The sequence below is a fragment of the Corylus avellana genome, chromosome 6 (genome assembly GCF_965113065.1).
Source record: "Corylus avellana chromosome 6, dhCorAvel1.hap1.2, whole genome shotgun sequence".
Lineage (NCBI taxonomy): Eukaryota > Viridiplantae > Streptophyta > Magnoliopsida > Fagales > Betulaceae > Corylus > Corylus avellana.
The window spans coordinates 6,814,508-6,842,261 of NC_142495.1; the positions used below are offsets into that span (position 1 = coordinate 6,814,508).

At 34.4% G+C, this 27,754-nt stretch overlaps 1 protein-coding gene, 1 long non-coding RNA gene and 1 pseudogene across 2 annotated transcripts; 1 reads left to right on the forward strand and 2 right to left on the reverse strand.

Annotated features, from left to right (window-relative positions):
• The first annotated feature begins 8,147 nt into the window (after positions 1-8,147).
• MLO1 (Seven transmembrane MLO family protein) lies at positions 8,148-15,388 on the forward strand. Its single transcript, XM_059600722.2, has 13 exons — positions 8,148-8,435; positions 8,568-8,818; positions 10,954-11,070; positions 11,187-11,247; positions 11,566-11,663; positions 12,518-12,592; positions 12,700-12,788; positions 12,947-12,996; positions 13,690-13,730; positions 14,257-14,466; positions 14,569-14,636; positions 14,763-14,823; positions 14,928-15,388. Exons 1-13 carry the CDS (start codon positions 8,252-8,254, stop codon positions 15,150-15,152), a joined length of 1,530 nt encoding a protein of 509 aa, XP_059456705.2. The 5' UTR covers positions 8,148-8,251; the 3' UTR covers positions 15,153-15,388.
• A 2,129-nt stretch (positions 15,389-17,517) lies between these two features.
• On the reverse strand, positions 17,518-19,254 carry LOC132186059 (uncharacterized). Its single transcript, XR_009440699.2, has 3 exons — positions 19,168-19,254; positions 18,375-18,407; positions 17,518-17,866 (listed from the first exon to the last, which is right to left on the reverse strand). It is a non-coding gene; the product is annotated as an uncharacterized LOC132186059 (long non-coding RNA).
• A 2,693-nt stretch (positions 19,255-21,947) lies between these two features.
• LOC148584812 (uncharacterized) lies at positions 21,948-27,601 on the reverse strand (annotated as a pseudogene).
• Positions 27,602-27,754: the final 153 nt, after the last annotated feature.

Genomic DNA, 27,754 nt, shown 5'->3' on the forward strand with positions numbered 1-27,754 from the left:
GATGTCCAAATGTCATCCACTCACCACTGGATCTCTTGACCTACCGATAAGTTAAACCACTATGGAGCAGATGGGTTCAAATTATAGTTTTCTGCTATATGAAAACAAAACAAAATATGAATGTGGAGGGATGTGCAACTAGTGTTTGTGTCAACCTTAGATTGCTGCTGTATAGGCATAATGTTAACAGTGGGTCAACCAGCTGTGATGTGGGAGGAGTTCGGTGTATCAACAATCTGAGAGGTCTATTTAATAATTGGGTTGTTATACTTTACCCTCTTGTGATATAGAACTATTTTGCTTTGTCGAGCTGATCTTGAAGTTTATTCCATTAAGGTCCATCATATGCTTTATCATTGAACATTACTATAGAATCAGCTGAATAATAAACTTCCTGCTATTCGCTTTTGTTGAAGTGCAACAGTGCCACTCCGCACACGAGTCACATGGCCAGCTCTTAAAACATGCATTACGGGGTACAATTCCAAATGCTATAAAAGACTTTGACACTCACAAGACACTAATTGATTTTCAAGTGAAATGTTCAAAGGCTCAATCCAACAAATGGAATCAAAGTCGGGGTCATGGATTCGAGTCGCGGAAGCATCATATTGAGGTACAACAATGTCACTTTTAACAATGATTCTCTTCAATCTGTCTCTTAGAAGTAAGTTCCGGTTTTAAACATGAAAAGAAGCAACAATAATTCTAGTCACTCTTCTTAAAGGGTTGTCTGTGTTGTGTGTTCTAAGAAAAGAAAAGGTTTGTGTGCGTTTTGTTTCTTAAATCCAATTAAAAAAAAAAGAAAAAGTGGGCAACTTGTTGGACAAACCTATCTAAGTACCTACCTGGTTGAAGGTCTTCACAAATTCATTAAAAGCCTTTATGACAGATACATTTTGCGGCCCAGCCCAATTCCACCGCTTTTTAACATCACGACCCCTATCTATAAAGATTTTGGGTCTATATATTTGTATGGGTAGTAAAGCTAGGTTTTGAAATTTGAGAGGAACAAGTAACATATAGAGCATGTTTGGAATTGCATTGGGAAGTAAGACTTTTAAAGTCAAAATGAGTTTTTTAGAAAAAAACTTTAGTTTGAAGGTTTTTTTCAAAAGTGCGTTTTGAATCTTTTGATCCTTTTAAGAGTAAAAAACTCAAATAAATACTTTTGAAATTTTTTACTAAACATGTCAATTTTTTTGTTTAGTACAACTTTTTAAGTACTAAAATTACTTTTTACCCTCTCTAATATAATAACAAACAGGCTTATAGAAAGTTAACAAACAAACAAGAGCCAGAAACACAACTAATCGAATAACTGGCGAAAGATGGGGAAAAAAACAATTACGTGTGCCCACTTTTGTCGCATGTCTGGTAAATATCAGATCCGTGCAAAGTTCTCATTTACACTAATCAAATAATATTTCAACTTTGCCGACAGGCTAGCCCAGTAAATTATTTGCATCCAACGGAAGTCATACTTAGAATACACCAAGATCAAGACATTATCACTTCAGTCAAAACCCATGGGGTCAGGTATAAATGAAATCAATAAATCTTTGTATTGACAAGAGGTTTGATACAATTCCTAGCCGCCCCACCATACACACAAATATCTTTTCTTGATATTTCTAAACAGAAATTCCTTCTAAAAGGCAATTCCTCTAAATCCTAGTCAATCTTCCAGATTCTTCCTTGAAATGCCATTCTCTTAAAAATAAAACTAAGTGGACGTTCTAAAATTCATTAATTAGAATAAATGTGGACAACAAACTTATTAAGAAAATTTCCCGCTTACTTTCTTCAAATTATTACTCAATTTACAATGTCGTCCAAAATTTAAAAAAGTTGCAATGTTCCCTTGTAGCATTTTCACTCAATTCCCTCTATTATGGTATTTTTGTTAATATCTTTGTGTGACCCAAAATTACTATAATATGATTAATATCCCTATGTAAAATAAAAATTTCAAAAAAAAAAAAACTGTCACTTCACACCCATGGCTTGGCTGAGGGTCGCGAGTTCATTTTTTGTTTATAAATTTAAGGGCATAATTGTATTTTCTCACATTTCATATGGTTATAATAGAAATAATTTAGCAACATCATGGTCAGTTTGGGACATAATTTAGGCTTTTCCTTAATTAAAAATTAAAAACAAAGTCATCGATGATTTTAGCTCATCACGTCCATATATATATATATATATATATAAACGTGGAAAGTGGAAACAACGATGTAAATCGAATCATAGTGGCAAGTGGAAGGAAATCTGCAATTAGTTGTGTCCATATTTGACGGCCAACAGCCACTCTGACAGTCTCCCTCACATTCAAGTGCCAACAGCCACTCTGACAGTCTCCCTCACATTCAAGTGCCAACAGTATCTATCTCTACACACTACATCTACGTATGTCTGTGACCCTCCCCCGTGTTTGACGGAATAGAACCCTCAGCCGGTTAAATGGGATGGGGACAAAACTGTCCCAAAAATGGATAGCATCCTATTCCGTACAGTTTCACAGAGGGAATCTTATGTTTTTATGTTTTTACATCCATCACTCATATCCAATTTCATATATATATATATATATATATATATATATAGAGAGAGAGAGAGAGAGAGAGAGAGAGAGATTTTTAGCTAATTTCTATTATTCATTCCCAAACGGGCAATGAAATTTGAAAAACCGCTTACTTACGTGCAAATAACGGATATAAAGAGAATTAAAGTCATTCGAAATGTAATATGACATTTAAAATTATCAATATATTAATTTTAATAATGATCATCTTAAATTCAATGATAATTTTGAAAGTCACGTAGACTTTAGAATGACTCTAATCTTCTTTGCATCATTACTCGAATAATAATAGGTATTATTTTTTGTCTTCTTCGTCTTACAATTGTCTAATAATATTGACGTTGTACTCCAAAATAATTATTGAAATTTTTTTATTTAATTAGAATTAATGTAAGAGTTAGTTAGGAGCGTTACGTCAGCTTACTTTGTTCGTGCGAAGGAAAAAGTGAATCAATATAAGGCAAAGACCAGTTTGAAGGCATTTGGTGAGAATATGTGTCAATTGTAAGGTATGTGAAGCTTCCAAATTGATTAGCTAACACCCCTTCCAACTTGTTTCGAGTGAGTTGCTAGAAATGACATAATACCATCTAGACTAATACATAAGCTTTCATGCAAGATAATAAAGGCATATATGAAGAACCATTTTTCGTCCTAATTTTAAGAGTCACATCTTTTGAAGTGAGGCAGGTCTTCCTTTTGAGAAATGCTAGAAAACCAAACAAATAAACCTAAAAAAATTTTTGTCGTAATTGGATTTTAAAATTAAAAAAAATACAATTATTTCTCCTTTGTCTGACACTCACGGTCTGCCACGTCAGTTTAAAATTTTTTCTGGGTTAATTTGTTTGGCTCCTTATCACTTTCTCCTTCCTTTTAGCGTTACTCAGATTCTTGTCCACTTAGGGCCTTTGGAGATAATCTTTTGATGCTTGTCACATGAGAGACTGGTAGCAGTTATTTGCTATGTAGCGGGGGTATTTGAATGAGACCCATGGTAAATTATATCTACAACAAAATCAAAATTTATATATTTGATATAAAACCAATTTATCTAATTTTTAATTTTTTGACGATTTTAATTGTGCAGATTTAAGCTCATAACATTAAATAAAAATGTTATTTAACTCAATCTATAAAAATAACTTGTATTCTTCTGACCAACTTATTTTTAATAAATTTTCATATAATTTTATCTTTACTATTAAGAAAAATAAAACTAACGTCACCATACATGCTTCTAGATTGACATAAAAATGAAAGACATTAAAGGAGCCAGCCAAGTAATTTGCCGACTTCGTTGTGGGTCTCACAAAAGCCTATGACTTCTGGGGCTGGGGTTGGGGGCCGCAATTACTTTTCTATTTCCACGGCTTACGGTAAGGCTCGGCGGTAGTATAAAAAATAATTTATAAGTTTTTAAAGTAAGCTAAAATAATAATTTATTTCGAATAACGTTTTAAAATAAAAAGGTTTTATAAGAAGTTCTAACAAAAAAAGATTTTTTTAGTATTTTTTTTCTCCCTCCTCTCTCCTCTTTCTCTTCCTTCTCTCAATTTGAAAATTAATATTTATATCAAAATATGTTAGATTGTGTATAAAAAAATAGTAGTTAAAATAAAAATTTGTATTTTCTCACTAATTATTTTAATTAGTATTCCCGAAAATACTTTTAATCTGGGTGTTAACTAATGCCTTCGATAAGACTGAATTGAGTAACGCTACAAAAGACATAATTTTATTTTTATATTTCAAGGACTAATTTTATGTTTAATAATGTTATATTAAAAAGAGAACTTGCTAATAAAAATAAAAAAATAATAAGTATTACATACGAAAATGTCAAAAAGAAAAAACAGAGAAGAAAAATAACATTTTTCCGAATTTTGGCAAAAGACACGTGCGCTCGTTGCAATTTTGTCCATTTGACGGGCCAACGGTCACTTCGAGAGGCCCCTCGCCATCAAGTTCACATGCGTTGTGTGGCCCTCATGTTTCAACGCTCTATATTTTATATAGGTTTTTTTATTTTTAGAAAATAATAAAAAATTATATATATAATTAAAAAGAAGACATAATAAATTTCTTGGGCAATTATAATAATCATGACCATAAGGTCAGGTTGATGATAGCGTCAGCGTGCATGTGCATGACGAGGAGGATGATGATGACGGTAGTAATGAATAATGATGGAGTTGTTGCAAATTGGTGTTTTTTTTTTTTTTTTTTTTTTCATTTTTGTTTGAATTTATAAGAATATTATTGTTTTATTGGAAAACAAATTAAGGCTATTTTGTCTTTTTACTGAACATGATTATTTTTTAATAATTTAAAAAGACATTATCAAAAATAAAAAATAAAAAATTCTCTCAAAGATAATTCAATTAATTATAAATTATGTCTCATCAAATAATGGTTACTAATTCAAACTTTAAATTATTATTATCTTTTTTTTTTTATGCGGACATATTAAAATAAAAAAATAAAAAGAAGCGATAATTTAAAAAGCACTAAGTAGACTTGTTCTGTTTGGGAATTAAAAGTCGAATCAAGTGGACCAGTGGTACACACCCCACGTCCACCCTGATATTGTCATTTTGTGGGGTAGAGGAAAGGACAGACTGCGCTTTTTCCTTTTTCTAGGCGTTACTCTAAACTTTCCTCCCGCATAAAAATAAATAGATAATCAAACAAACAACCATTTATTACGCTTAATTATTTTAGAAAGTATAAGTTGGGCCTTCCTCAAATTATCATTTAATTAATAATGTTCATTTAAAACTTTCAATTATTATAATATTTTCTTTAAATTATCAAAAAATTGATAATGTCTATCTATAGCTAGCAAAAAGATAAAAATGACCCTAACATTTTTTTTGATAAAACAAAAATTCTCTAATAAATTTGAAAAAATAATAATTTTAAAAAAATTTGCACACCTTGATTGATTGATTTATTTTTTCAAAAGTTTTTTTTTTAGTTTTTTTGAATTTTTTATTTAGAAAAAGTCTACATATCCCCTCAAACGAACACTCTAATTGACGATATCCCTCCCAAAGTTTCAATTGTGACAATGTCCTCCCATAGTACAAAAAAATTGTCAATGTACCCCTAATGACAAAAATACCCTTAATAAAATTAAAATTATAAGAAGTGGATTTTTTTTTTTTTTTGATTTATAATGGTATTTTTGTCTTATTGACACAAATTTTGAGTCATCTTTGCTAGCCTTGAGGGTATATTAACAATTTTTTTGTAGTTTGGAAGACATTGTCAATTGAGTGGTAGTTTGAAATGAACAAAGTTTTTCTCCAAACTGGGTTGAAGAAATTTCCTTTAACTTAGTCTATAAAATTGACACGTGTCCTATAAACATGTGAGAGACACATGTTTTTTTAATAAAAGAGACAAAGTTGAAATAAATTTTATTAAAAATTCATGTGCATCTCATATGTTATTAATAAAATTGATACATGTTACTTTTATAGACTAATTTAAAGAAAATTCATCAAACCCAATTTAAAAGAAAACTTTGTCTGTTTGAAATGGTATGTGAACTTTTTCCTTTTTATTTTATTTTATGAAGAGTATTTTTGTCATTAGTGAAACACCGATAATTTTTAATAGTTTGAGAAAAATATTGTCTCAATTGAAATTTTGAAAGAATATTATTAATTAGATAATAATTTGAGAAGCTACGTGGACTTCCTTTTTTTTTTTTTTCTCATCAGTTAACTGTCTCTATTTATTTTTTCTTTTAATTTCCATTTATGTTTTCTATATATATTTTTTTTAAAGCTTATATTCTCAAAAATTTCGATATTTTCAAGAAGATAAGATAATGTGATATAATAATTCACAACACACTTTCGGTATTTAGAAGTATTGAAGTTCAAATTAGGTAGGTATATCCACCCACAACTTCAAGTATTAATTTTGTCGTCTTGTTTTTATTATTTTTAGTTAGATGAGGGAAAATGGCTATAGGAGATGATCTTTCTCCTTTATGATCCGAATGGTAGAGAGAATAAGAGATCTTGTAAGATGCTTCAAAAAACATGATGGGAAGCGGACCATTGAGCTAACACATGTGTCCTAAAGTTAGCATTACAATACACTTTCAAAGCATTTCGGTTATAAAAAAAAGATAAAACTAAACTAATATTCAAAATACAATTAGCAAAATTCCAAAAAAAAAAAGAGAGGATTATTGATAACTAACACCACTAATTTTGTTAATTTTGTCATATTTTCAAGAAGATAAGAAAAGGACTACAGGAGAGTATTAATTTTGTCTTATTTTCACATATCTTTGGATAAGGAGCGTTAAATTTTTTTAAAGGGTAGGGTGCACAAGTGTCGCACGTGCTAGTAATAAATAAACAAGTTGAAGATCGACTCATGAGACTCATGTTCTCTTAAGTATCAAGTGGTTTGGTTTATATTGTATTTTATGGATACGATTTTATCATAATAAGGTGAATCATATCCCGCGGGAGGCTAATGAAGAAGCACATAAACTTGCCAAACTTGCTCTGACTCTTGGAGAGAACAGAATCTGGAGAGAAGATTTTCCCCTTTAATGACTTTCTCTTTTATGTAATTCTGATTGATTCTCAGTATTATCAATGAAGATTTGTATACCCATTCAAAAAAAAAAAAGAAAAAGAAAAAATAACAACAAACAATTATAAACATAGAAATTTACATGGTTCACTATTAAGGGCTACGTCTACAAAATTTTAGCGACGTTTCACTATTTTTTGACAAATAATATATGAGACATTAATTACATTCGTACATAACACTAAAGTTAGAACTTAGAAATGATTATAAATATAATTATCAACTGGGTCAAAACACCACCCAAAAAAAAAAAAAAATCTTAAAAATTTCAAATGATGCAATAACATATTCACTATATGAAATATGGTTCATTTGGTCATGATTTAAAAGGTAATACATCTAACGGTGTACACCCCTTCTTCTTCTTCTTTTTTTTTTAAAAAAATTTAAATAATATAAAATCATGTATAAAATTCTTGTCTCAAACAATACATAAACATATACATTATTAAATTTAGGTTAAACTATAATTTTTTTTTCTTCAATATTCCATAATATTTTAAATTTTGAGTTGCAATCCGCGAGACCACGTGCAAAACTTCTGTCTAATTAAAAATAAATAAATTGATTTATTAAAACATTTTAATCTATGGAATCTAATGTTGTTGTGGATGTCACTTTAAAGTTCTGTCCATTCTTTTTTTTTTTTCTTACACATTTGATAGGAAGGATTTGAATTAATGGTTTTACTTCATAAGGCGTGATTCAGAAGATTGAGTAACCTTTTAAATCGAGTTTGTCCATTCTACTGCCCAATAGAATAATAATATCGGATTTATTATGGTAATAACCTTAGTTAATGCGTTGATTACGACAGATGTGGGGTTTTTTTTGTCGCATGGGCAGTCCTCCGTAGAAAGGCAATTAATAAATAAACAAACATTTATCGCAGAATATGAAAGCAAAACAAGTACACCAAAAGGTTTTTTTCTTTTTTGTTAAATACAGAATAGATTGGGAAAGCCCGGTAGAGTTGGTGCACACACCCCACGGTCCTGTGCAGAGAAGAGCTAGGAGAAAGAGGAAAGGGGAAAGAAGATGAGTGGTGGGGAAGAAGATGAGACAACGTTGGAGTTCACGCCGACATGGGTGGTGGCCGCCGTCTGCACAGTCATCGTCGCCATTTCTCTGGCCATGGAGCGATTGCTCCACTTCGCCGGCAAAAAGTTGAAAAGGAAGAACCAGAAACCCCTCTTCGAAGCCTTACTAAAAGTTAAAGAAGGTCTCCCACTTCTACATGCATTTTTTTATTCTTCTGCTGATTCTCTCTCTCTCTCTCTCTCTCTCTCTCTCTGTCAAATCTATTTTGGTGAGTGGCAAAATGAAGCATAATATTGGTGGTGGCACTCGGCAGAATTGATGCTGTTGGGATTCATATCGCTGCTTCTGACGGTGTTCCAGAATGTCATTTCCAAAATCTGTGTCCCGGAGGGTGTGACTCGTCACATGCTTCCCTGTAAACGCGAGGAAGGAGAGCATGAAGAATCCACTAGTAATGCCACTACTGCCCATTTTCAGAGCTCCTTTGCGCCCGCCATTTTCGGCAGAGCCAGGAGGCTTCTATCCGAGGCTGAGGCTTCGTCGACCGGTTACTGTGCCAAAAAGGTAACGTAGAAGATCAACGAAGCCTTCAATTTTTTTTTAATGCTCAAAATGGATTTTTTTTTTTAAAAAAAAAAAGGAAAAAAGAAGAAAGAATGTTATTGGTGGTATGTAAAGGAACCCTTCGTTTTTGCGGATCCAGAAGAAGTATTTGTGAATCTGATTAAATCTTGTGAAACCCACCCGTAATTAGATTAATTTCCTGTTTTAAGCTGAGGATTTACGAGAAATACTCTCTTATGGGAGACTTGAATTCATTCAGTTCTCTTATATCCTACCACGATGGAACGGATCATGCCTCTTGTTTGACCTGGAAACGATTAGAGACAATTTTCTATTACTTCGACCCATATTGGTTGATTTCTTTTTGAAACATGGAATTTATCATTGATATATATTTTGTATTAAAAGGTTCATTTACATTCGAGCCCATCAAAAGTGATTTTCTCAAGTTTCGCGCTCTTGATTTTAAGAAAATAATTGATGATCCAGTGCTTGTTCGGGAGATACGGTAGATACAGTTTTAAAGAAAAAGAACCATTTTTTTTTCCTTATGTGGAATGTGCTCTTTTGCTTCTAGTTAATATACTTACTTGTCTCTGTTTTATCCGTTTCTAAATCTGGCTTTATCTTTCCTCTGAAGCAAGAGTTCCTAGATTATGAATCTATTATATATGAAGTTTGATTGAGAATGGAAGGGAGGAGGAAAATCCTGAACAGGAACTAACTTTACACTTCCGCTTGTTTTGTATTCGTAATATTGCTTGGTAATGCATTGATTAAAATATTTACCAAAAAAAAAAAATGTTATGCACTAATAACCTTCAAAATGTTTGTTGCATTCAAATGATTGCTTGATTATGCGTCAGATTAAGCTTCGTAAGGTGTGAGAAACCAAGAAGCCTCAAGTAACACTAAGTGAAAGGACATTTAAGTTTATAATGTGAAGGACTTGGTCCATCTAGTTGCAAAACATTTTTGATAAGCTTATTAATGTATGGCTTATTAGTGCACAGTTATTGATAAATTTTTATTTTGTGGGTGGGAGAAGTTATGGATAACACTAAGTATGTTTGTTAATGTGTTTTAGGAGGTGTATTTTATTTTTGGTTTGAAAATATGTTATGATTTGACATAAAGGTGAAAACAGTTTTTGTGTTTCGAGAAGTGTTTTGGGTTGTTTGTCAATGTCTTTGACTTGAAAACAGAAAACAGAAGATAGAGAACAAAGTCGTTAGCAAACATGGCAGCTAGTTTTTCCGCTTGGGAATTTTTTAGTTATTTGTTTCTTTTTTAAAATTTATAATTTGGTTAGTAAGGGTAAAAAGAACCATAGTAGCTTCCCATTGAATCATGCACTGGTGGATATTGACCTCTTTCTTTCCTCGAAACTTTCAATTAATTTAGATCATTGTTTTATTCACTTAATTAAAATGGCTAACAAGCAGCAGGAGTTAGTGTTTTTTTTTTTTTAATACTTGCATAAAAAAATAAAAAATAAAAGTTTCTCCTATTGATTTGCCTGTTGTGAATCAACCCATTAGGATTATGACATCAGGCCTTAGTTGTTATTGATCCTTAACCTTTTGAATACTAATATCATTTGATGTTGTGGGTTGCATTTTCTGGGTTGTGCCTTTTCTTTCATTTTTCATTCTACATTTATATGGATGTATGAAGCACTTGATGGTGCCATGGTAGCTTGGTGCTTCCTAATAGAGTGAGATCAGCTATAGGTAAGCAAAACTCTAGTCTTTTTCTTTTCTTTCTTTCTTTATTTTTTTTTATTGACAGAGATATTATTAATTTTCTTTTGCAATTTAACAATTTCATCAACAGCTCCTGAATTGAATTATCAGTCAGCTTTGTATTTTTCCTTTTTTTCTTATGTATTTTTTTTTTTTCAAAACATTCTGGTAATAACCATCTTCTAGCCTAGCCAGTCAATTTTTACTTTTGATGCAATGAAATCAAACTACTTCATGGGGTATTTCACGCATCACATTTTATATCGTTTTGGAGATTTAATCACATCTCCCTCTCTCTCTGTGGCTGGGTAATTTGTTGATGTTCTCTTGTGACTTGTAGCTGCAGAAATATGCCAGACTATGTGCCGTAACTGTTTCTTTCCTTTTCAGAATAAGGTACCATTATTATCCACTGAAGCACTGCATCATCTGCATATCTTTATCTTCGTCCTAGCTATTGTCCATGTAACCTTCTGCGTCCTCACTGTTCTTTTTGCTGGGGCAAGGGTGAGTATCTGATCTGATATACTTCTGCTACTTCTTTATGTTATAAATTACCAGTCTACTAATCTCTCTCTCTATTGTTTTTCTTTTCTTTCAATGATTTGTTTGTCATTATATAGATTCGCCAATGGAAACGATGGGAGGATGAAATTGCAAAACAGAATTATGATACACATCAAGGTAAGGGCCATTTCTATAAATTATTTTCTGTATGTCTTGGCTACTTTTCATTAACTAGCTGATCTATGTGCTAAGCTTGAGTAAATTTTTGAAATAAGATGGTTCAAATAAGTCAACCTCATATAGAAAAAAAAAAATCATCAAAAATATGTAAACCCAATAAAGCCCTATATAGGATTTCCTTTCTCCTGATTGACTAATTAAAGTTGTAAAGAGAACTGATTAACTGAATTACTTTCTCATGTAAGTCACAGTAGAATTATCTGCCAGTTGATTTCTATCTTAGTTGCTTCTAATTTGTGAATTGTGATAGCGCAGTTCTGAAGGCAAAAACAGTTACCCATGTCCATCAACATGCTTTTATCAAGGAACATTTTCGGGGTATTGGTAAAAACTCAGCTATGTTGGGATGGATGGTAAGTTACCGTCTTGTGTCTAATAGAATCTAGCTGCCATATCTTATGTGAAGGCTATAATTTATTGAAAATAAGATCACGTTCAAATGTTCCTTGTTGCAACATGAGAGACTTAACTTAAAATTATGCTTGTCTGCATGGAAAAAGTTTGTATCGACTTTACCCCCTTCCTTTAGTCTTGCTGTTACCTGTAACATCTTCATGTGTATTTGAGATGGTGTTACGTGGCCTAGTTTAGAATTATCAAATACTGCCTCAGGGGTGGAACCAGGGTTTTTGCATTGGGGGGAGGGGGCCAACTATATGTGTCACTAAAATTTGTCCTTGGCTGTGAAGGATTTTGGAGTATTTCAAAAATTTAGGGGGGCCTTGGGCCTCCCAAGAGACAAGAAGGTACCACCCCAGCAGGCTTGGTTCCTTGTAGAAGCAAGATTCTCTTTTTCTAGCATATATTATTAAGCCTAAGAAAGGAACCATCTTTAGAGTTTTGTGCTACTTGTTTGTCCGAAAAAAGAGGAATTACATTGTTGCAAACTGAAAATGTATGTAATAGGACTTATAAGGGATGAGAGACAAAATAAAAAAGTAAGAATTCAGTTTGATATTTTTCTGCTTCCAGGAGAGTTGGGTGTGCCCACATTTAGTAGCCAATCATAAAAGAGTCAAGTCATATCTATTAGGTGCATAAGCATCCATGATTGCTTTCATGTAAGCAACATGATAGAGAACTTTTTTGATGATGTATCAAGTAATGTTATTAAAGTTTGAACCCCAAATATTTAGACATGTATACTGATTCTCAGCTTGCTAAGTGCATTCTACCATGCTTCTGACTTCTCTTTTTTCCCCTTCAGCAATCTTTCCTGAAGCAGCTTTATGCATCTGTGACAAAATCAGACTATGTTACACTACGGCTAGGTTTTATCATGGTAAGCTGTCTAATATGAGGTGGCTGTTGATTTATTGGTTTTTTCAATATAGTTATTCTTCTGTTTCCTCTTACAAGGATTTTTTATACTTAATAATCCTATTGTAGACCCATTGCAGAGGAAACTTAAAGTTTAATTTTCACAAATACATGATGCGTGCACTTGAAGATGATTTTAAGAAGGTCGTTGGTATAAGGCAAGTGATATCTGAGAATGCCATGTGATGTAAAGGCTTCTTATGCTTCCAGCACATTTTTATTTGCAAATGGCATATACCTAAGTGCTGATTGTTGTATCTTTTTCTACTTGCTTACTAATTTTCCTTGACTCACCATTTAATTTTCTTTGTTGCAGTTGGTATCTTTGGATATTTGTGGTCATTTTCCTTCTGCTTAATGTTAACGGTATGCTACTGCATTGGTTAATAGCTTACATATTGAAATCACGATGAGCATTGATGTTAGCTTATTTGTGCTCCAGTAGCTAATTACCTTGATAGCAGAAAATTTGTGTCAATTAATCTGTTTTGTTTGCTCAAAGAGGTTTAGAGTTAGTTTGAGCCTTGAGGAACTGAAAAATTCATAGTTTAAAGGTGTAAAAGTACAACAGGAGAAAAAAGATCTGATCAGAAAATGTTAGCTTTAAGTGAAAGAGCATAGCTAAGACTTATTTTGACTTTTTAGTTTAGCTATTGGATCATGTTGTTAGGATTTTATCTTTGTGTTATTATCATAATATTCTGATTTTATTCTCATTGTTTGTTTGTTTTTTTTTTTCTTTTCAAAAATTTAAATAATGAAAGAAGTATGATAGTCCAGTAATTTGTCAATGCAACACAATTTCATCATCGTCTTCGTTTTCTTCTTCTTCTTTTTTAAATAGGCTTATACGGACTTTCAAAATCAACATGCATAGCATTTTTAGATTTTCCTATGATGTTTGGAGAAAGTACCATATAATAATGAGTGTTGTGTTATTACTTATATCTACCGTTCTCTGTTGTTTTTATGCCATAGGGTTACTGTTATTTTTGTTTTGGCCAGCCATATGAGGGGCATTACTTCTAACCTACAATTTTTCTCCCTTCATTAATGCAGGTTGGCATACGTATTTCTGGATAGCATTCCTTCCTTTCATTGTGAGTAGTCTTCAAATGGTCCCTCACTCTAGTTTTTCATCTCATGCACATGTGCATCATTTCTTACGTGCTTGCTTGCGATGTGCGAACTCATCATACTATGTAACCATGCAACTTCAGTATTTTACGGAGGAAAGAGATGGAATAGGGCGATCCTTGGTAAAGTGGCTTCATAATGAGTTAAAACAATTTATTTGAAGAAACAAATGAAATAATCCAAAGAGTCGTTAGAATATTTCCAAATCTACTTACCCTATGTGATATAATATTTCTTGCTTTCAATTTGTGTGAGCATCCATCTCTCCCACATTGTCCAAGTAATTGAACTGAGCCACCCCCAAAAAACTTCTTGCTATCTTGGGGTTTGCACTTTTAGGGTGGGTTCACGAACTGGCCTTGCCTAGGGAGGTTCGCCATCATAACTCTCATTGGTTTTGTTCCTTTCATTTAGACCATATGTTGCTTTGAATTTTCATTGTTTTTGTTCCTTTCATCTAGTTCGTATGTTACGACATTTATATTTCAGCTTCTTCTTGCTGTGGGGACTAAGCTGGAGCATGTAATAAGCCAGTTGGCTCATGAGGTTGCTGAGAGACATGTAGCTATAGAAGGTGACTTGGTTGTTCAACCATCAGATGCGCACTTTTGGTTTGGCCGGCCCCGCATTGTTCTATTTCTGATCCATTTTATCCTTTTCCAAAATTCTTTTGAGATTGGATTTTTTTTCTGGATATGGGTAAGAAATTCTTCAACCACAATGTAGCATTATCTTTCGATAATAGATAAGAGGATAGTAATTCAGATGGAACATATTTAATCTGCTTCTCTACACATGTAGGTTCAATATAGCTTCGACTCTTGCATAATGGGACAAGTTCGTTTTATTGTCCCACGGCTCATTATTGGGTAAATACATGAAAAAAAGCCTGTTTACTTTTTCATCTTTTGCAAGTTTAGAAGTATGTCAGATCTTTTTCTTATCTTGATAATAAAATCTCCTCTTCTTTTCCTTCTTCTCTTGTTTTTATTCAGGGTCTTCATTCAGGTATTCTGCAGTTACAGCACCCTGCCACTTTATGCCATTGTCACACAGGTGCTTTGAGTTGCTGTTAAAACAAATTCATATTCTTTCTTCGTTTTTGCCTTTTTTCTTTCTAAAAACTGTTGATCTTACCTGACGTCTGCATTGAAATGAAGATGGGAACTACTTTCAAGAAGTCAATATTTGATGAGCATGTGCAAGCGGGACTCGTTGGTTGGGCTGAGAAGGTGAAGAAAAAGAAGGGGAAAGGAGCTGGCTCTGGCCAAGGAAGTTCCCACGAAAGTTCTAAGGTGGGTATTCAGATGGGGGCGGCTTTGCGCAAGGCGGCTACACAGGAGGAGATTCAGGCTGCACCTGCTGGTTCTGAAGGGTCAAAATGAGCAGGCTTATATCGTCATCTAACTAGGGGCATTTCACTCATTTGTATGGTTATATCACCCTGGTATGGGGCTGGAAGGGCTCATTTGTAAAATAATCTAAGGTGTTTTCTGCTTGGCTTAAAATGTCGGATTGCATTTTATCAACAAAAAAAAAAAGTCGGATTGCATACATATTTTTGAATGCCAGTGTGTTTTTTCTGCCAATTAATGAAGTCTTTCTTAGTCTTTTCAGAAGGAAAAGAAAAGGGGTGCAATGTGATTTATGATTTATGCTGCTGAAAAACTTGTCAAAGTCGGTGGTGCTTTATTACTTGTTATTTAGAAAAATGCCTAGGGGTGGGCAGATTAACGGTTACCGCCTCTCGACTGCCACCAACCGATAATTGACTTCTGGTGGTCGGTAGGCGGAATAAAAATACTGTTTCATCATCGGCTCAGTAGGTGGTAGAAAAAAAAAAATGTCTGTTAACTGATTTTTCAAGTGAATTTTGAATTTTATATGGTAACTTTTCTTATTGTATTTGTTTAGTTGATTTGTGGTTGTTATTTTGGTCTGTGCTTCAAGAATTTACTTTTTCTTTTCTTTTATAAAATATATTCTTTACTAGTCACAAGAAGTTGATAAATCTTAACATAAAAACTTGTAGCCGACAATTAACCGACCGCTTATTAACCGATTAACCGAAAAAGTTGAAACTATTTTTTGTTGGTTGGTTAATTAATCAACTTAACCGACTTTTAGGAATTAGTAGGCGGAAATGCCCCTACCAACACCGACCAAACCGATATCCACCCTTTAGTGCCTGCCATTTTCAATTGATGTTCAAATTTTGTTTTGTTGTATCTAACTATAGACATTGTATTCGAGAGTTTATTCAGCTATAGCATTTTGCTCTGGTTGGCTGATTTACAAATGAGAATTCCACTATTACCTCAACAAAAAAAAAAAAAAAGAGGAGCTCTCTTAATTTCAGCTCATTTTTGTATTTTAAAACCATGGAAGCGGCAAAAGATTATGAGGAGCTCTCCTTAGTATGAGTTCTCGTTTGCCCTCTTCAATCTTATATTGATTTTGCGCACACAACAAATTGATGAAATGCAGCCAGCCCAAGTGCCAATTAGAAAAGAGAAATAAAAATTCTAGGTTTACAAACAAATTTTACAAAAAATTTTGACAACATGATGTGGCACAATATGATTGAGTTTCTCAATAGTTTAATTTATCTCATTTTCAATTATATTGTGACACATCATATTGTAAAAGTTTATTTGTAAAATCTTGTTTGTAAGCCTAGCATTTCTCGGAGAGAGAAATGATATATGTACTTTAACCGTTTCTAAATTTATTTTGTAGGGTGAGAAAAAGACTACTTATTTATTTTCTCTTATTTTCGCATATTTTTGGATGAGGAGGACGGTTAATATTTTGGAAAAAGGGATGGAGCAAGATTGGACCCGCTCATGTTTTATTAAGTGTTAATATTTTATATTAAGTAAAATGATCATTACAAATATATTCCTGTTTTTTTTTTTTTTTTTTTTTTTTTTTTTTTTTTTTTAACTCTTTTAGTATTAAATACCTAATACCCTTCTAGGGTTTTATTTCTTTATTTTTTCTTCCTTAGGGCTTGATTTTTATCATATGAGGCATATGTGGTTTTGATAAAGATTAAATTGGTCATTCCGTCCATTGATCGTTAGTTGACTTAACGGAAGCCCACGTAACTGACACGTGGACATATTAAAATTCAATACTTGGCATAAATGGCCACGTCATCAGTGATGACATGGCCACCTAATTAAATTTTTTATTAGGTGGTTTCGGCCACCCCCTTGGCACCTTGGGGGTGGCCATCCGGCTAGATGGAGGTGGCTTTGGCCACTTGGCCACCCCACAAACCCTTTTTTTTTTATTTTTTGAAAAAATATATTTTTTATTTTTATTTTTTAAATAAAAATTTTAATTATTATGCTAAGTGTCAAATTTTAATTGGTCAGCGTGTCAGTGACGTGGACTTCCGTTAAGTCAACTAACGATCAATGGACGGAATGACCAATTTGGACTTTATCAAAACCACAGGTACCTTCTATAATAAAAATCAAACTATAAGGGAGGAAAAAATAAAGAATTAAAACCCTAAGGGGTATTAGGTATTTAACCCTAAACATAATTAATGTGTTGATTACCACACGACATATGTGGTGGTTTTGTCCCATGGGCCATGGCCATGGGCACTCCGTTACAAAAAGTAAAGTAATAAACAAAGAAAACCACTACTATTAGGTTCATCCTTGTAACGCCCCGATATTTAGACTAACAAATATCGAAGTCGTGACGCTGCAACTTTAGAAAATACAATCTTACAGCGGAGTATGTATATTTTTTTCTTTTTCTATGACCTAGGAATAACTTACACAACACAGTTGAGCTGACTGAAATACCTCGAGGTGATATATTATTAAATAAAATAGAAACATAGTTTTCATTACAACATATGTACACACTAGATGTACCAAATATATGCCACAGACGGCACCTAAATTAACATAGTAATATCTATTAAGTTTACACACATCACCATACATAATAAAAGCGATTAACCTAAATGAGACTTGCTCCATAGAGTAAGCATAAATCCTGCAGCAGATGGTCTATCAACCATCAAAACCAGTAAAAGGACCATCGTCCTCACTTTCTATCCCTGCATCAAGATCTATGTAAAGATGACGTTATCATATTTACATAGGCAAACAAGTGAGTAATCTATTTCCCTAGATATAAAGACTAAAAAGACTAGTTTGAACAAATAAGATTAAAGACTAAAATATATAATAATGAATGAGTTGTGAATGCAGCGTAATGACAGATTAGTTTGTGTTTTATGATAATCTTTCTTCAAACCTCTTCTCATGAGCTCTTAGCCCGCTTACGTCCGTTATGTCCCTCACACTTTAGAGGTTTACCTTTTTGGTGCTGACAACTACACCGCCCCAGCTTAGTTATATATTAGGCATGTTGGACGGTTATATACCCCCATCCACTGAGATACCGACAGTTCCTCGCGGCAATCCACCCAGCTTGTTCTTAAGGTGGCTATCTTATCAGCCCATTTTTATTAGACACATTATGCAGCAATTGTATTGCAAAATTATATCAATAAGACAAAATAAGAATTCCTATAACAATAAAACAAAGCTAGTACTCAGTAAGTATATCCATACTTACTCTCCTTAGTGTAGTATTTTGCTCCACTTCTGCACATAATACATACATACAAACAATACTTAGTTCATCCTCCAATAATAAAATTGTTTAAAGACCCTCATCTTTTTATATTTATTTATTATCCGTCACTTCATCTTTATTTACTCATTTTATTATATTAATCTAAGATAGTCATTTATACTAGTTAAATGACTGAATGTAAATGTTAAATGCATATTTCGGGGATGAGATCAAATGGTCCTTACCGCCAGAAATATGAACAGAAATTTAAATGACATAAAGGAAATGACTGAATGTAAATGTTAAATGCATATTTCGGGGATGAGATCAAATGGTCCTTACCGCCAGAAATATGAACAGAAATTTAAATGACATAAAGGAAATGACTGAATGTAAATGTTAAATGCATATTTCGGGGATGAGATCAAATGGTCCTTACCGCCAGAAATATGAACAGAAATTTAAATGACATAAAGGAAATGACTGAATGTAAATGTTAAATGCATATTTCGGGGATGAGATCAAATAGTCCTTACCGCCAGAAATATGAACAGAAATTTAAATGACATAAAAGAAATGACTGAATGTAAATGTTAAATACTGTAAAGTAAATAATATATAGATAATATTATAAGTCCTTAATTGATTTTGTCCACTAGCTCTTTATTATAAATTCACTTGTATCCATTACTTTATTTTACAATATACACTTTATTGGGTCTTTAAACAATTAAATGAGGACAAGTAATAAAAGCAATAAATCATGATATTTATACATGAAACACTTACCCAATAATCCTTAGAAGTAAAACACCACCAAATCTTCTCTAGGTAGCTAGTTTTAGAAAAACACTTGAACACTACAAGAAAGATCTAGGCTATATGGTATTTGACTAGAACTAAGAAATAAAATGAAAGGAGGAGCAAACAATTTTATTTGTTCTAAGATTGTAAATAAAAAGCAAGTGAAAGTGACTATAGCTTAGGCTCTATTTATAAGAGAATGAATGGTTAGGATTTATTTTTAAACCTTTGATCTAAGGGTTGAGATGTATTTAACCATAAGAATGAACCTAGTCCATATTTCATACTCTATACCAAATAGTATTTTCGTCCAAAATGAGGGCAGTGCATTCCGATCCATTTTTCAATGTCCAAACGTACTCTGATTGACATGAAATTTTGAGAGTAGATAGAGAACTTCGAGACAAACATTTTATATTTTTGGTTCGACTACATCCGAGTTCGTTTGAGTCTATTTTTGGCCTATACAAGGTTTCTAATTCAACTTAGGCTTTAACTATTTGCATTCCCACTTGGCCACTTGCCTTATTAAATCATTATAATCATGATATTTACTATAATCATCATTACTAGAAGACTTTCAGCTTTCAACAAAGGTGGCTAGCCTTGGTATCTTTCTTTAGCAGTTTTAATCCCATTTAGACAGTATGAAAATTAAGACACTGCTTTTTAGGCCAAAAACTACAAAGCTTCAAATTAATTTCTAACTTCACTAAACACCAATATAAATAATTTATTTACTAGATTGTGTTTAATTATGCTCATAAACATATTAGTGAAGCTAAATTTTAGAATTGAATGGATATACAAAAGATGTCAAAAATCAATGTAATATACTTGTAACACTAAATAGTTATTCAATATCATTAATCCATATATCATTGATCTAATTTATTCATTTATTCTTTTAATCTATTTAATATTGTTTATATGAGAGTTTTTAAAATCGAGGTTGTTACAATCCTGATAACACCAATTTTGCAGCCTCTAATTACTATGTGACATATCATCAATTTGAGAAAAATAAAAAATAAAAGTGAGAACAATCACACTAAATCAGAGAAAAGAAAACTCGTAGCCGGCAAGACCCAGGCCAGACCCACCACATGGGTTTGGTCGGCGGTGAATGCCTCAAACCCTGCCGGCCGTGACCCGCTTCAAAACCCATTTTTAATACCCCAAAACTCATTTCTAATATCTCAAAACCTGTTTCTAATGTCCAAAAACATGTTTATAATGCCTCAAAATTCGTTTCTAAAGCCTCAAAACTTATTTTTAGATTCAAAACTAAAACTTAGAAATAAAAGGTTAATTCTTCATAGATTTTATCACTCTAAAATCTAGTGTATTTTAGTCTAATTTAATTTTGTGCATTTTTTATGTTTTTATTTATATGTCAATTATTGATTGAGGCTATAAAAAGAGTATTATCAAGATGGTACTGATAAAAAAAAGTTTTCTCATAAACAAACATTATTATTGTGTGTGAGGACAATCTGGATTGTAGTTGGTACTTGGCACCCTTTTAAGGCTTTTATACGTTGTTTTTAATAGGACACGTGGCCATCAATGACAGGAGAGGGCCCTATTATTGGTTGATTTATGCTAGAAAAATGGTTAGAAATCAATAAATTTTTATATTTAGTTTATATTCTCTTACAAATTTCATGTTGATTTGCTTACAATAGGTTTGAAAGAAAAAGCCATCTCTTTGACATTTTTATTTTATTTTATTCCGTTACGTCATCAGCCATTCATTATTCCTTTAAGTCATCATGCGGAGCATTTGGACAGAAAGAAATCAATGCTTCTTTGAATACTGCAAGTCCAATGTACTCTGTTTAAAATCCTCTTTTTTTATATCCCTTCTAGATTGCCATGTAGTCTGTGTGCCTAATTTCTCCACTTTTGAGTATCTTAGATCTTGTAAAATTTTTAGATTTCAGACACCTTTAGGGTTACGGTGATTTTCTTGGTATTGAACATATTTTAAATTCTCTTAACGAAGATTTTTATTTTTTATTTTTTTAAAGAGAAATATTAATCTATTATCTCACATACCAAAGTGTTCATATAATAATCATAATCAATGCAATATCTATCTATATATATATATAAATATTCCGACTGGAAAATAATATCATTCTAAATGTAGACGTAAACACAATGCTAACGTTTAGTAGTAGAAATAATAACAAATATCAGAAAAAGGTAGAGTCTCTCAATGAATACCGTGTTGATTTAGATCTAGTTATTCCTCTTTGTGTGATGCATGATGAACACATGAGAGATGTATAAGAAGAACATGCTGATACAGCTGGTGAAAATGGTGAGCCTACAATTAATAATGTTGAGTTTTAATATTTTCACTATCTTTCTTAGCTGCCAAACGGAAAATTGGGCTTTCAACTTACGAGAAATGAATGAGAGAGAAAGAAGGAAAAATGTCCAGCGTTGTCGGATAGATTTTTGGGACTTCAAAACATTCAATTCGTGCAGTTTGGCTTTCAGTGTATGATAATGGTCCAAAGACTAATTTGGGCATCAAAATCGTAGCCAAAAATCTACACTTATAAGTAATCAAAATATCGAAAAACACAACCCGGGTACAAAGGAAATGTACGAGTCTACGAGAGAAACGCCTAGCTAGAATTAGAATGGGTAAATTCTGAATTGACCAAAAGAAAATACAATTTCTCAAGCTAATATTGAAAGCATAACGTAACCCTTTTTTTTTTTTTTTTAATTGAAGAGGAAAAAGGGGGCTACAAGAGAGGATCTTTCTCATTCTTGATCCTAATGGAAGGAAGAATGGGGGATCCTATGGGAATGCTACCAAACACTAGATGGGTAGCGGCCTATTTTGCTAAAGCATGTGCACGATAATTTGCACATCTAGAAACTTTCAACGCATTCCAGCATTGAAAGGAAGAGAGCTCAAGTCTCAAATCAGAGACAATAGGAGCAAAATGCCAAGTAGCAAAAAGATGAGGCTGATTAACAGCTAAAATAACCAAAAGAGCGTCCCCTTCAAGCATGAAATTACTAAAGCCTGAAGACACTGCAAGTCGGGAGGCAAGAAGAGCAGCAGAAGCTTCGCCTAAAAGAGCATTAGAGGAGAAAAGCTTTTGGGTAGCAGCATGAATAATTTCACCATCATGATTACTGATTACAGCAGCTGCCACAACAAAATTTCCACAAACAACTACATCAAAATTGCCTTTCACACTTCCTAGCTGAGGAGGAGACCAAAGAGAGGGGAGAGCTGAAATCTGCCAAGCTGAAACATGGTACTCATGAGTAGTCTTGAGCTGCTGGATAATCTTGGGCGGATCAGGTTGAATAGCATCATGGATCAGTTTGTTTCTTGAGAACCAAATGGAATCCATAACAAGAGCTGCAAAAAGTTGAAATTTTCGGGAATCAACTAGAGGAATAGCCAACCTGTCAGAGGGATAAATAATAGCAATGATCCAATCAGAAATGGGTCTGGCAGCAAAAGAAGAGATCAAAATAGGCCAAGGAGAAGTCCTCCAAAAAATCCTTGCTAAATCACAATTCAAGAAAATGTGATTCAAGGTCTCTAAAGAGCCTTTACAGAATGGACACACCCAAGCATTGTCATCCACAGAGGTCACAAATCTACCAATATTAGCTCTAGAAGGTAAAATATTCCACCCAATTTTCCATAGCAAATGTTTTAATCTGGCTTGGATCTTGATGCCCCAAAGGGTCTGCCAGTCAACTGGAGATAATGGAGAAATCCTGCTAGATGAAGACAATGAAATATCGCGAGCAGACTTCACTGAGAAGAGGCTAGAGGAAGAAGGAGCCCAAGACCACTTGTCAACATCACTAATCCGGGGAATATGAATTCCAAGGATGTTCTGGACAGAGGGAGGGTCAAAGAGATCACCAAGAAGATCAACATTCCACAATCTAATTCCTGGTAATAAGAGGTCAGCAACTGAAAAATCTGGAAGATCAACCAAATTTACATTGGGTCTAGGCTTAAAACTAGGCATAGAAGGAATCCAAGGAGAATTCCAAATATGAATATTAGCCCCATCCGAGATAGACCAACAAGCACCCTTTTTAACCACTGACCTGTTTTTGAGTAACCCTTTCCAAATCCAAGAAGAAGAAGGGTTTGAAGGAGCATCTAGAAAAGAAATACCATTCTTTAAATATTTGCCTCTAAGAGCTTCAACCCAAAGAAGAGATTCATTACAAAGCATCTTCCAACCCATTCGTGCAAGGAGAGAATTGTTAATACACTCCATAGAGCAGATCCCAAGACCCCCCACAGCTTTAGGTTGGCAAATTTTTTCCCAAGAGAGAAAGGAAAGATTGTGATTCTTTTCCTGAGGAAACCCCCACCAAAACTTCCTCAAAACTGAATTAATCTCCAAGCACAGTGACTTAGGCAAGAGAAAGAGTGACATCAAATAAGAGGGAATATCATTAGCCAATGATTTTATCAAAGTCGTTCTGGCTGCCTGGGAAAGTAATCTGGCTTTCCAACCAGTTACTTTAGCAAAAATCCTCTCCTTAAGCTCAATGAAAGAATCACTTTTCTTCCTATTTAAAAAAAGAGGAATACCCAGGTATTTTGCTTGAGCAGGGATGGGAGGCAACTTAAGAATATCATTGATAGCTGTCTTAATAGCAGGTTTGCAGTTTTTGCTATAGAAAATAGCTGACTTGAAAGAGTTGATATGTTGCCCTGACCATTGAGCATAAGAGTTAAGAGCCTTGAGAATTACAGAAGCTTCTTTCCTATTAGCCTTGGAAAAAATCATTACATCATCAGCAAATAGCAAGTGAGAAATAGAAGGGCTCAATCTCGCTATCTTGATACCATGAAGCCTACCCAAATTTTCTTCCTTCAACAAAATTCTCGAAAGAATTTCAAAACCTAAAATAAAAAGGAAAGGAGAGAGGGGATCTCCTTGCCTAAGACCACGGGTAGGAGCAAACTTGCCATAAGGAGACCCGTCTAAAAGAATAGAAAATGAAGATGTAGTAATGCATTGACTGATCCAATTAATCCAAGTGGAGTTGAAACCCAGCAAGGAAAAAATTTTCAAAAGAAAGTTCCATTCCATAGAATCAAAAGCCTTCTCCATAGCTAACTTCAAGGCCATAAGGCCCCCATTACCTCTTTTATGCTTCATAGTATGAAAAACTTCATGAGTAAGAATGATATTATCATGAATGGATCTACCTTTCAAAAAGGCCGATTGCATAGGAGAGACAATCTTATGAAGAAGAGGTTTAAGCCTATTGGACAAGATTTTTGAAATGATCTTGTAGTTAAAGTTGGTGAGACTAATAGGCCTAAACTGATTCACTGAGGAGGGATTGTCCACCTTAGGGATAAGAGCTATATTGGTGTGATTAAACTCTTTTAGCATAAAACCCCCCCTGAAGAAGGATTGAACTGAGGCTAGAACACTGAGCTTAACAATTGGCCAATAAGTTTTGTAGAATAGTCCAGTCATTCCATCTGGACCAGGAGCTTTATTAAGGCCTAACTCAGATATTGCAGAAAAAATCTCCACTTCATCAGGGATAATACACAAACTCACATTCTCTTCGTCAGTAATAACACAAGTCACCAAATCAAAAAAATTACTATCAAAAGAAGGCTGAGTAGTAGTAAAAAGGGAGCTAAAATGATTAACCAAATAGGAGCCAATATTTTCCCTTCCCACAATGTTAGACCCATCAGCCGAAACCAAACAAGAGATGGAATTATACCTTCGTCGACAAGCTGTAGAAGCATGGAAAAACTTTGTGTTTAGGTCAATGCATGAAAGCCACAATTCCCTGGGCTTCTGTTTCCACAAAATTTCCTCTCTCCAAAGTTGTTCCTGCAAAGCTTCTTGGAGAACTTCCTCTCTAGCTGCACTAGTAGGAGAGTGAGGAATGGATTGAATATCACTTATTTGAGCCATAAGAGACTTAATCTGAGTTTGAATATGCCCAAAATGGTGAGAGTTCCAATATTTTAGAGCATCTTTAGTTTTCTTCCAATCCTGCTTAAAGAGAAAGCTGGAGAACCCTCTACTTCAACCAACCAAGCTCCTGCAACCACTGAACGGCTGGATTGATCACGAGTCCAAAAAGCCTCGAATCTAAAAGGCTTTGGCAGATTACGGTAACTGCCATCAGTCGAGAGCAGGATAGGACAATGATCAGAGTTGGCAGCCAAAAGATGATTAATCAAAGAGTTGGGGTAGAGATGCACCCAACCTTGATTGGCCAATCCACGATCAAGTCGTTCCCTGATATTAGCTCTACCATTACGATGATTACTCTAGGTAAATTTATTACCAACAAAACCCAAATCAACTAAAGCATTAGACTGTACAAAGTCCACAAAATCAAAATGAGAAGTGGACCCAAAACTTCGACCTCCACACTTCTCTGAAGATGATAAAATAGCATTAAAATCTCCCAGCAGGAGCCAAGGACCACCATAGGAATTTCCCAAATCAGTCAACTTGGACCAAAAAACATTGCGTCTCTGAACAGAGGGAGGCGCATAGACACATGAAAGTAACCAAGAACGAAGAGGAGGAGCAGAAACCACAAGGCAGGAAATGTGATTTTCATCAAGCCGAATAGGTTCTAAAACAAACCCTTGCTTCCAAGTCACAAATAGACCTCCCTTAAAGCCAGCAGGAGGAACTTGTAACCAAGAAGAAAAACCCATGCGAAAAAGAGAATTCCAGTAGCGAGAAGACATCACCTTAGTTTCAGACAAGAACAACACATTAGGCCTATAAATCCTGACAAGGGCTCGAATTGTGCGAATTGTCGGGGCACAAGCCAAACCCCGGCAATTCCATGCTAACACCTTCATTGTGGCATAGGGGGCAGGCGAAAACCCACCACCCCATTAGAAAGAGAGTCATCAATGGATGAAATACATCCTCCTTTTGCACCTGAAGCCCCATCGACATTCACAAGAGATGGGGGATAAGGAATTAATTTAGGCTTTTTTGGAGTTAAAGGCTCAGGTCTGGAAATGGAAGAGGAAGAGGTAATTTGTTTAGTATAGGGATGGAATCGTTTTTTAGGAAGAGGATTAGGTGGGTATTTTTTGGGTTTAGGAGTGGAAGAAGGGATGGGGCTTCCAGAAGAGGAAACCAACGTGGCATTAGAAATGGGTTCAATAAAAGGAGACAACGTGGCAATATTGAAAGTATGGGTTTTTGGGGAACTAGTTACATGAGAACTAGCAAAGTTAGAAGTGGAGCACGTGGGAGCAGGTGAACTTGTAGAAAGAGGCCACATGTTGTTGGAAAATTGAAGCTGGAGGCTATTGATATTGGGGACATGCGAAAGCATTAATGAGGAAGAGATTGGGCTCAGCTGGAAGTTGACAAAAGGAGCCTTTCCAATTAATGCAGCCGTAAATGAAGGGCATGAGCTGACCCCCAAGTCAGAAACAGGTCCCAACTCAGTAGAGTTGGTGGGGATGGGATGGGCTAGTTGGGTTAGAGTGGTACTTCGAACAACCAAATTACTGAGTTGGGAATGGCCATCAGGGGATGAGTTTAGAGTGAACTCCGTGGGGGAAGGAACTGGAACATGAACACTAGAACCTGGGGCAGCCATAGCATTCACACCTCTTTTAGGAGGTATAAGCAATTCCACACGGTTAGCAAAAGAAGAACTAGCTTTAAGTTTCGGTCCATACCTTCCAGACTCAAGTGGGCGAGGAACAACAGGACACTGAAATGACAAATGCCCAAGACGACCACAAGAGTAGCAGAACTCCGAGAGGCACTCAAACTGATAAGATATTTGAGCAGGTGGCTTAGGCGGACGATGAAGGAGGAATCCTGTTGGGAGAGGATCATCTAGAGGAAGAAGAACACGGATTCTCAGAAAACTTTTCCTGCAAGGTTTCGAGCTGTCCGAGTTATCCAATTCAACTAGCCCCCCTCGATTTTTGGCAATAATAGTGGCATTGGCAATATTCATATGATCCAAAGGAAGTCCATGAACTTGGATCCAGATGGGTGCTTTCACAAACTCAATCTCATCAAAGGTTTCATCATTACCCCAAGGTTTCAGAAATAAAGGAGTACCCTTAATATTCCAAGGAGAATTATTCAAAACCTTAGAAAGGTCTTCCATGTCTTCAAAGATGAACACCATCTTGTTGTCTTCTTTGTCTTCAGTGATAAGAGACTTCAAGAACTGCCAGGCTTGCAGAATGTTGTTTTTTTATAACAGATTTGGCAACAGGTCTGAGGGAGATAAGCTTTCCTACCAAGGTGAGAGAGGGAGGTAGAGGTTGGTTGGTTGAGGGGTCATCTAAAGTGGGTGAAGGAGGGTCTGAGCAGTGGAGAGCATTTGTGTGGGCTATAAGATCATTAATCTCAACGTTAGATGTAGTCATGATCAAGCAGCAAGGAACCAGAGATAAAAACCAAGGACGAAGGAAGGAAGAAAAAGATAGGTGAACAGTGTTCAAGAGAAAACTCTACTCGAGAAAAAGTATATAGCATAACGTAACCTTGGATTCAATGAAGTTGAGATTGCGTCAAACATG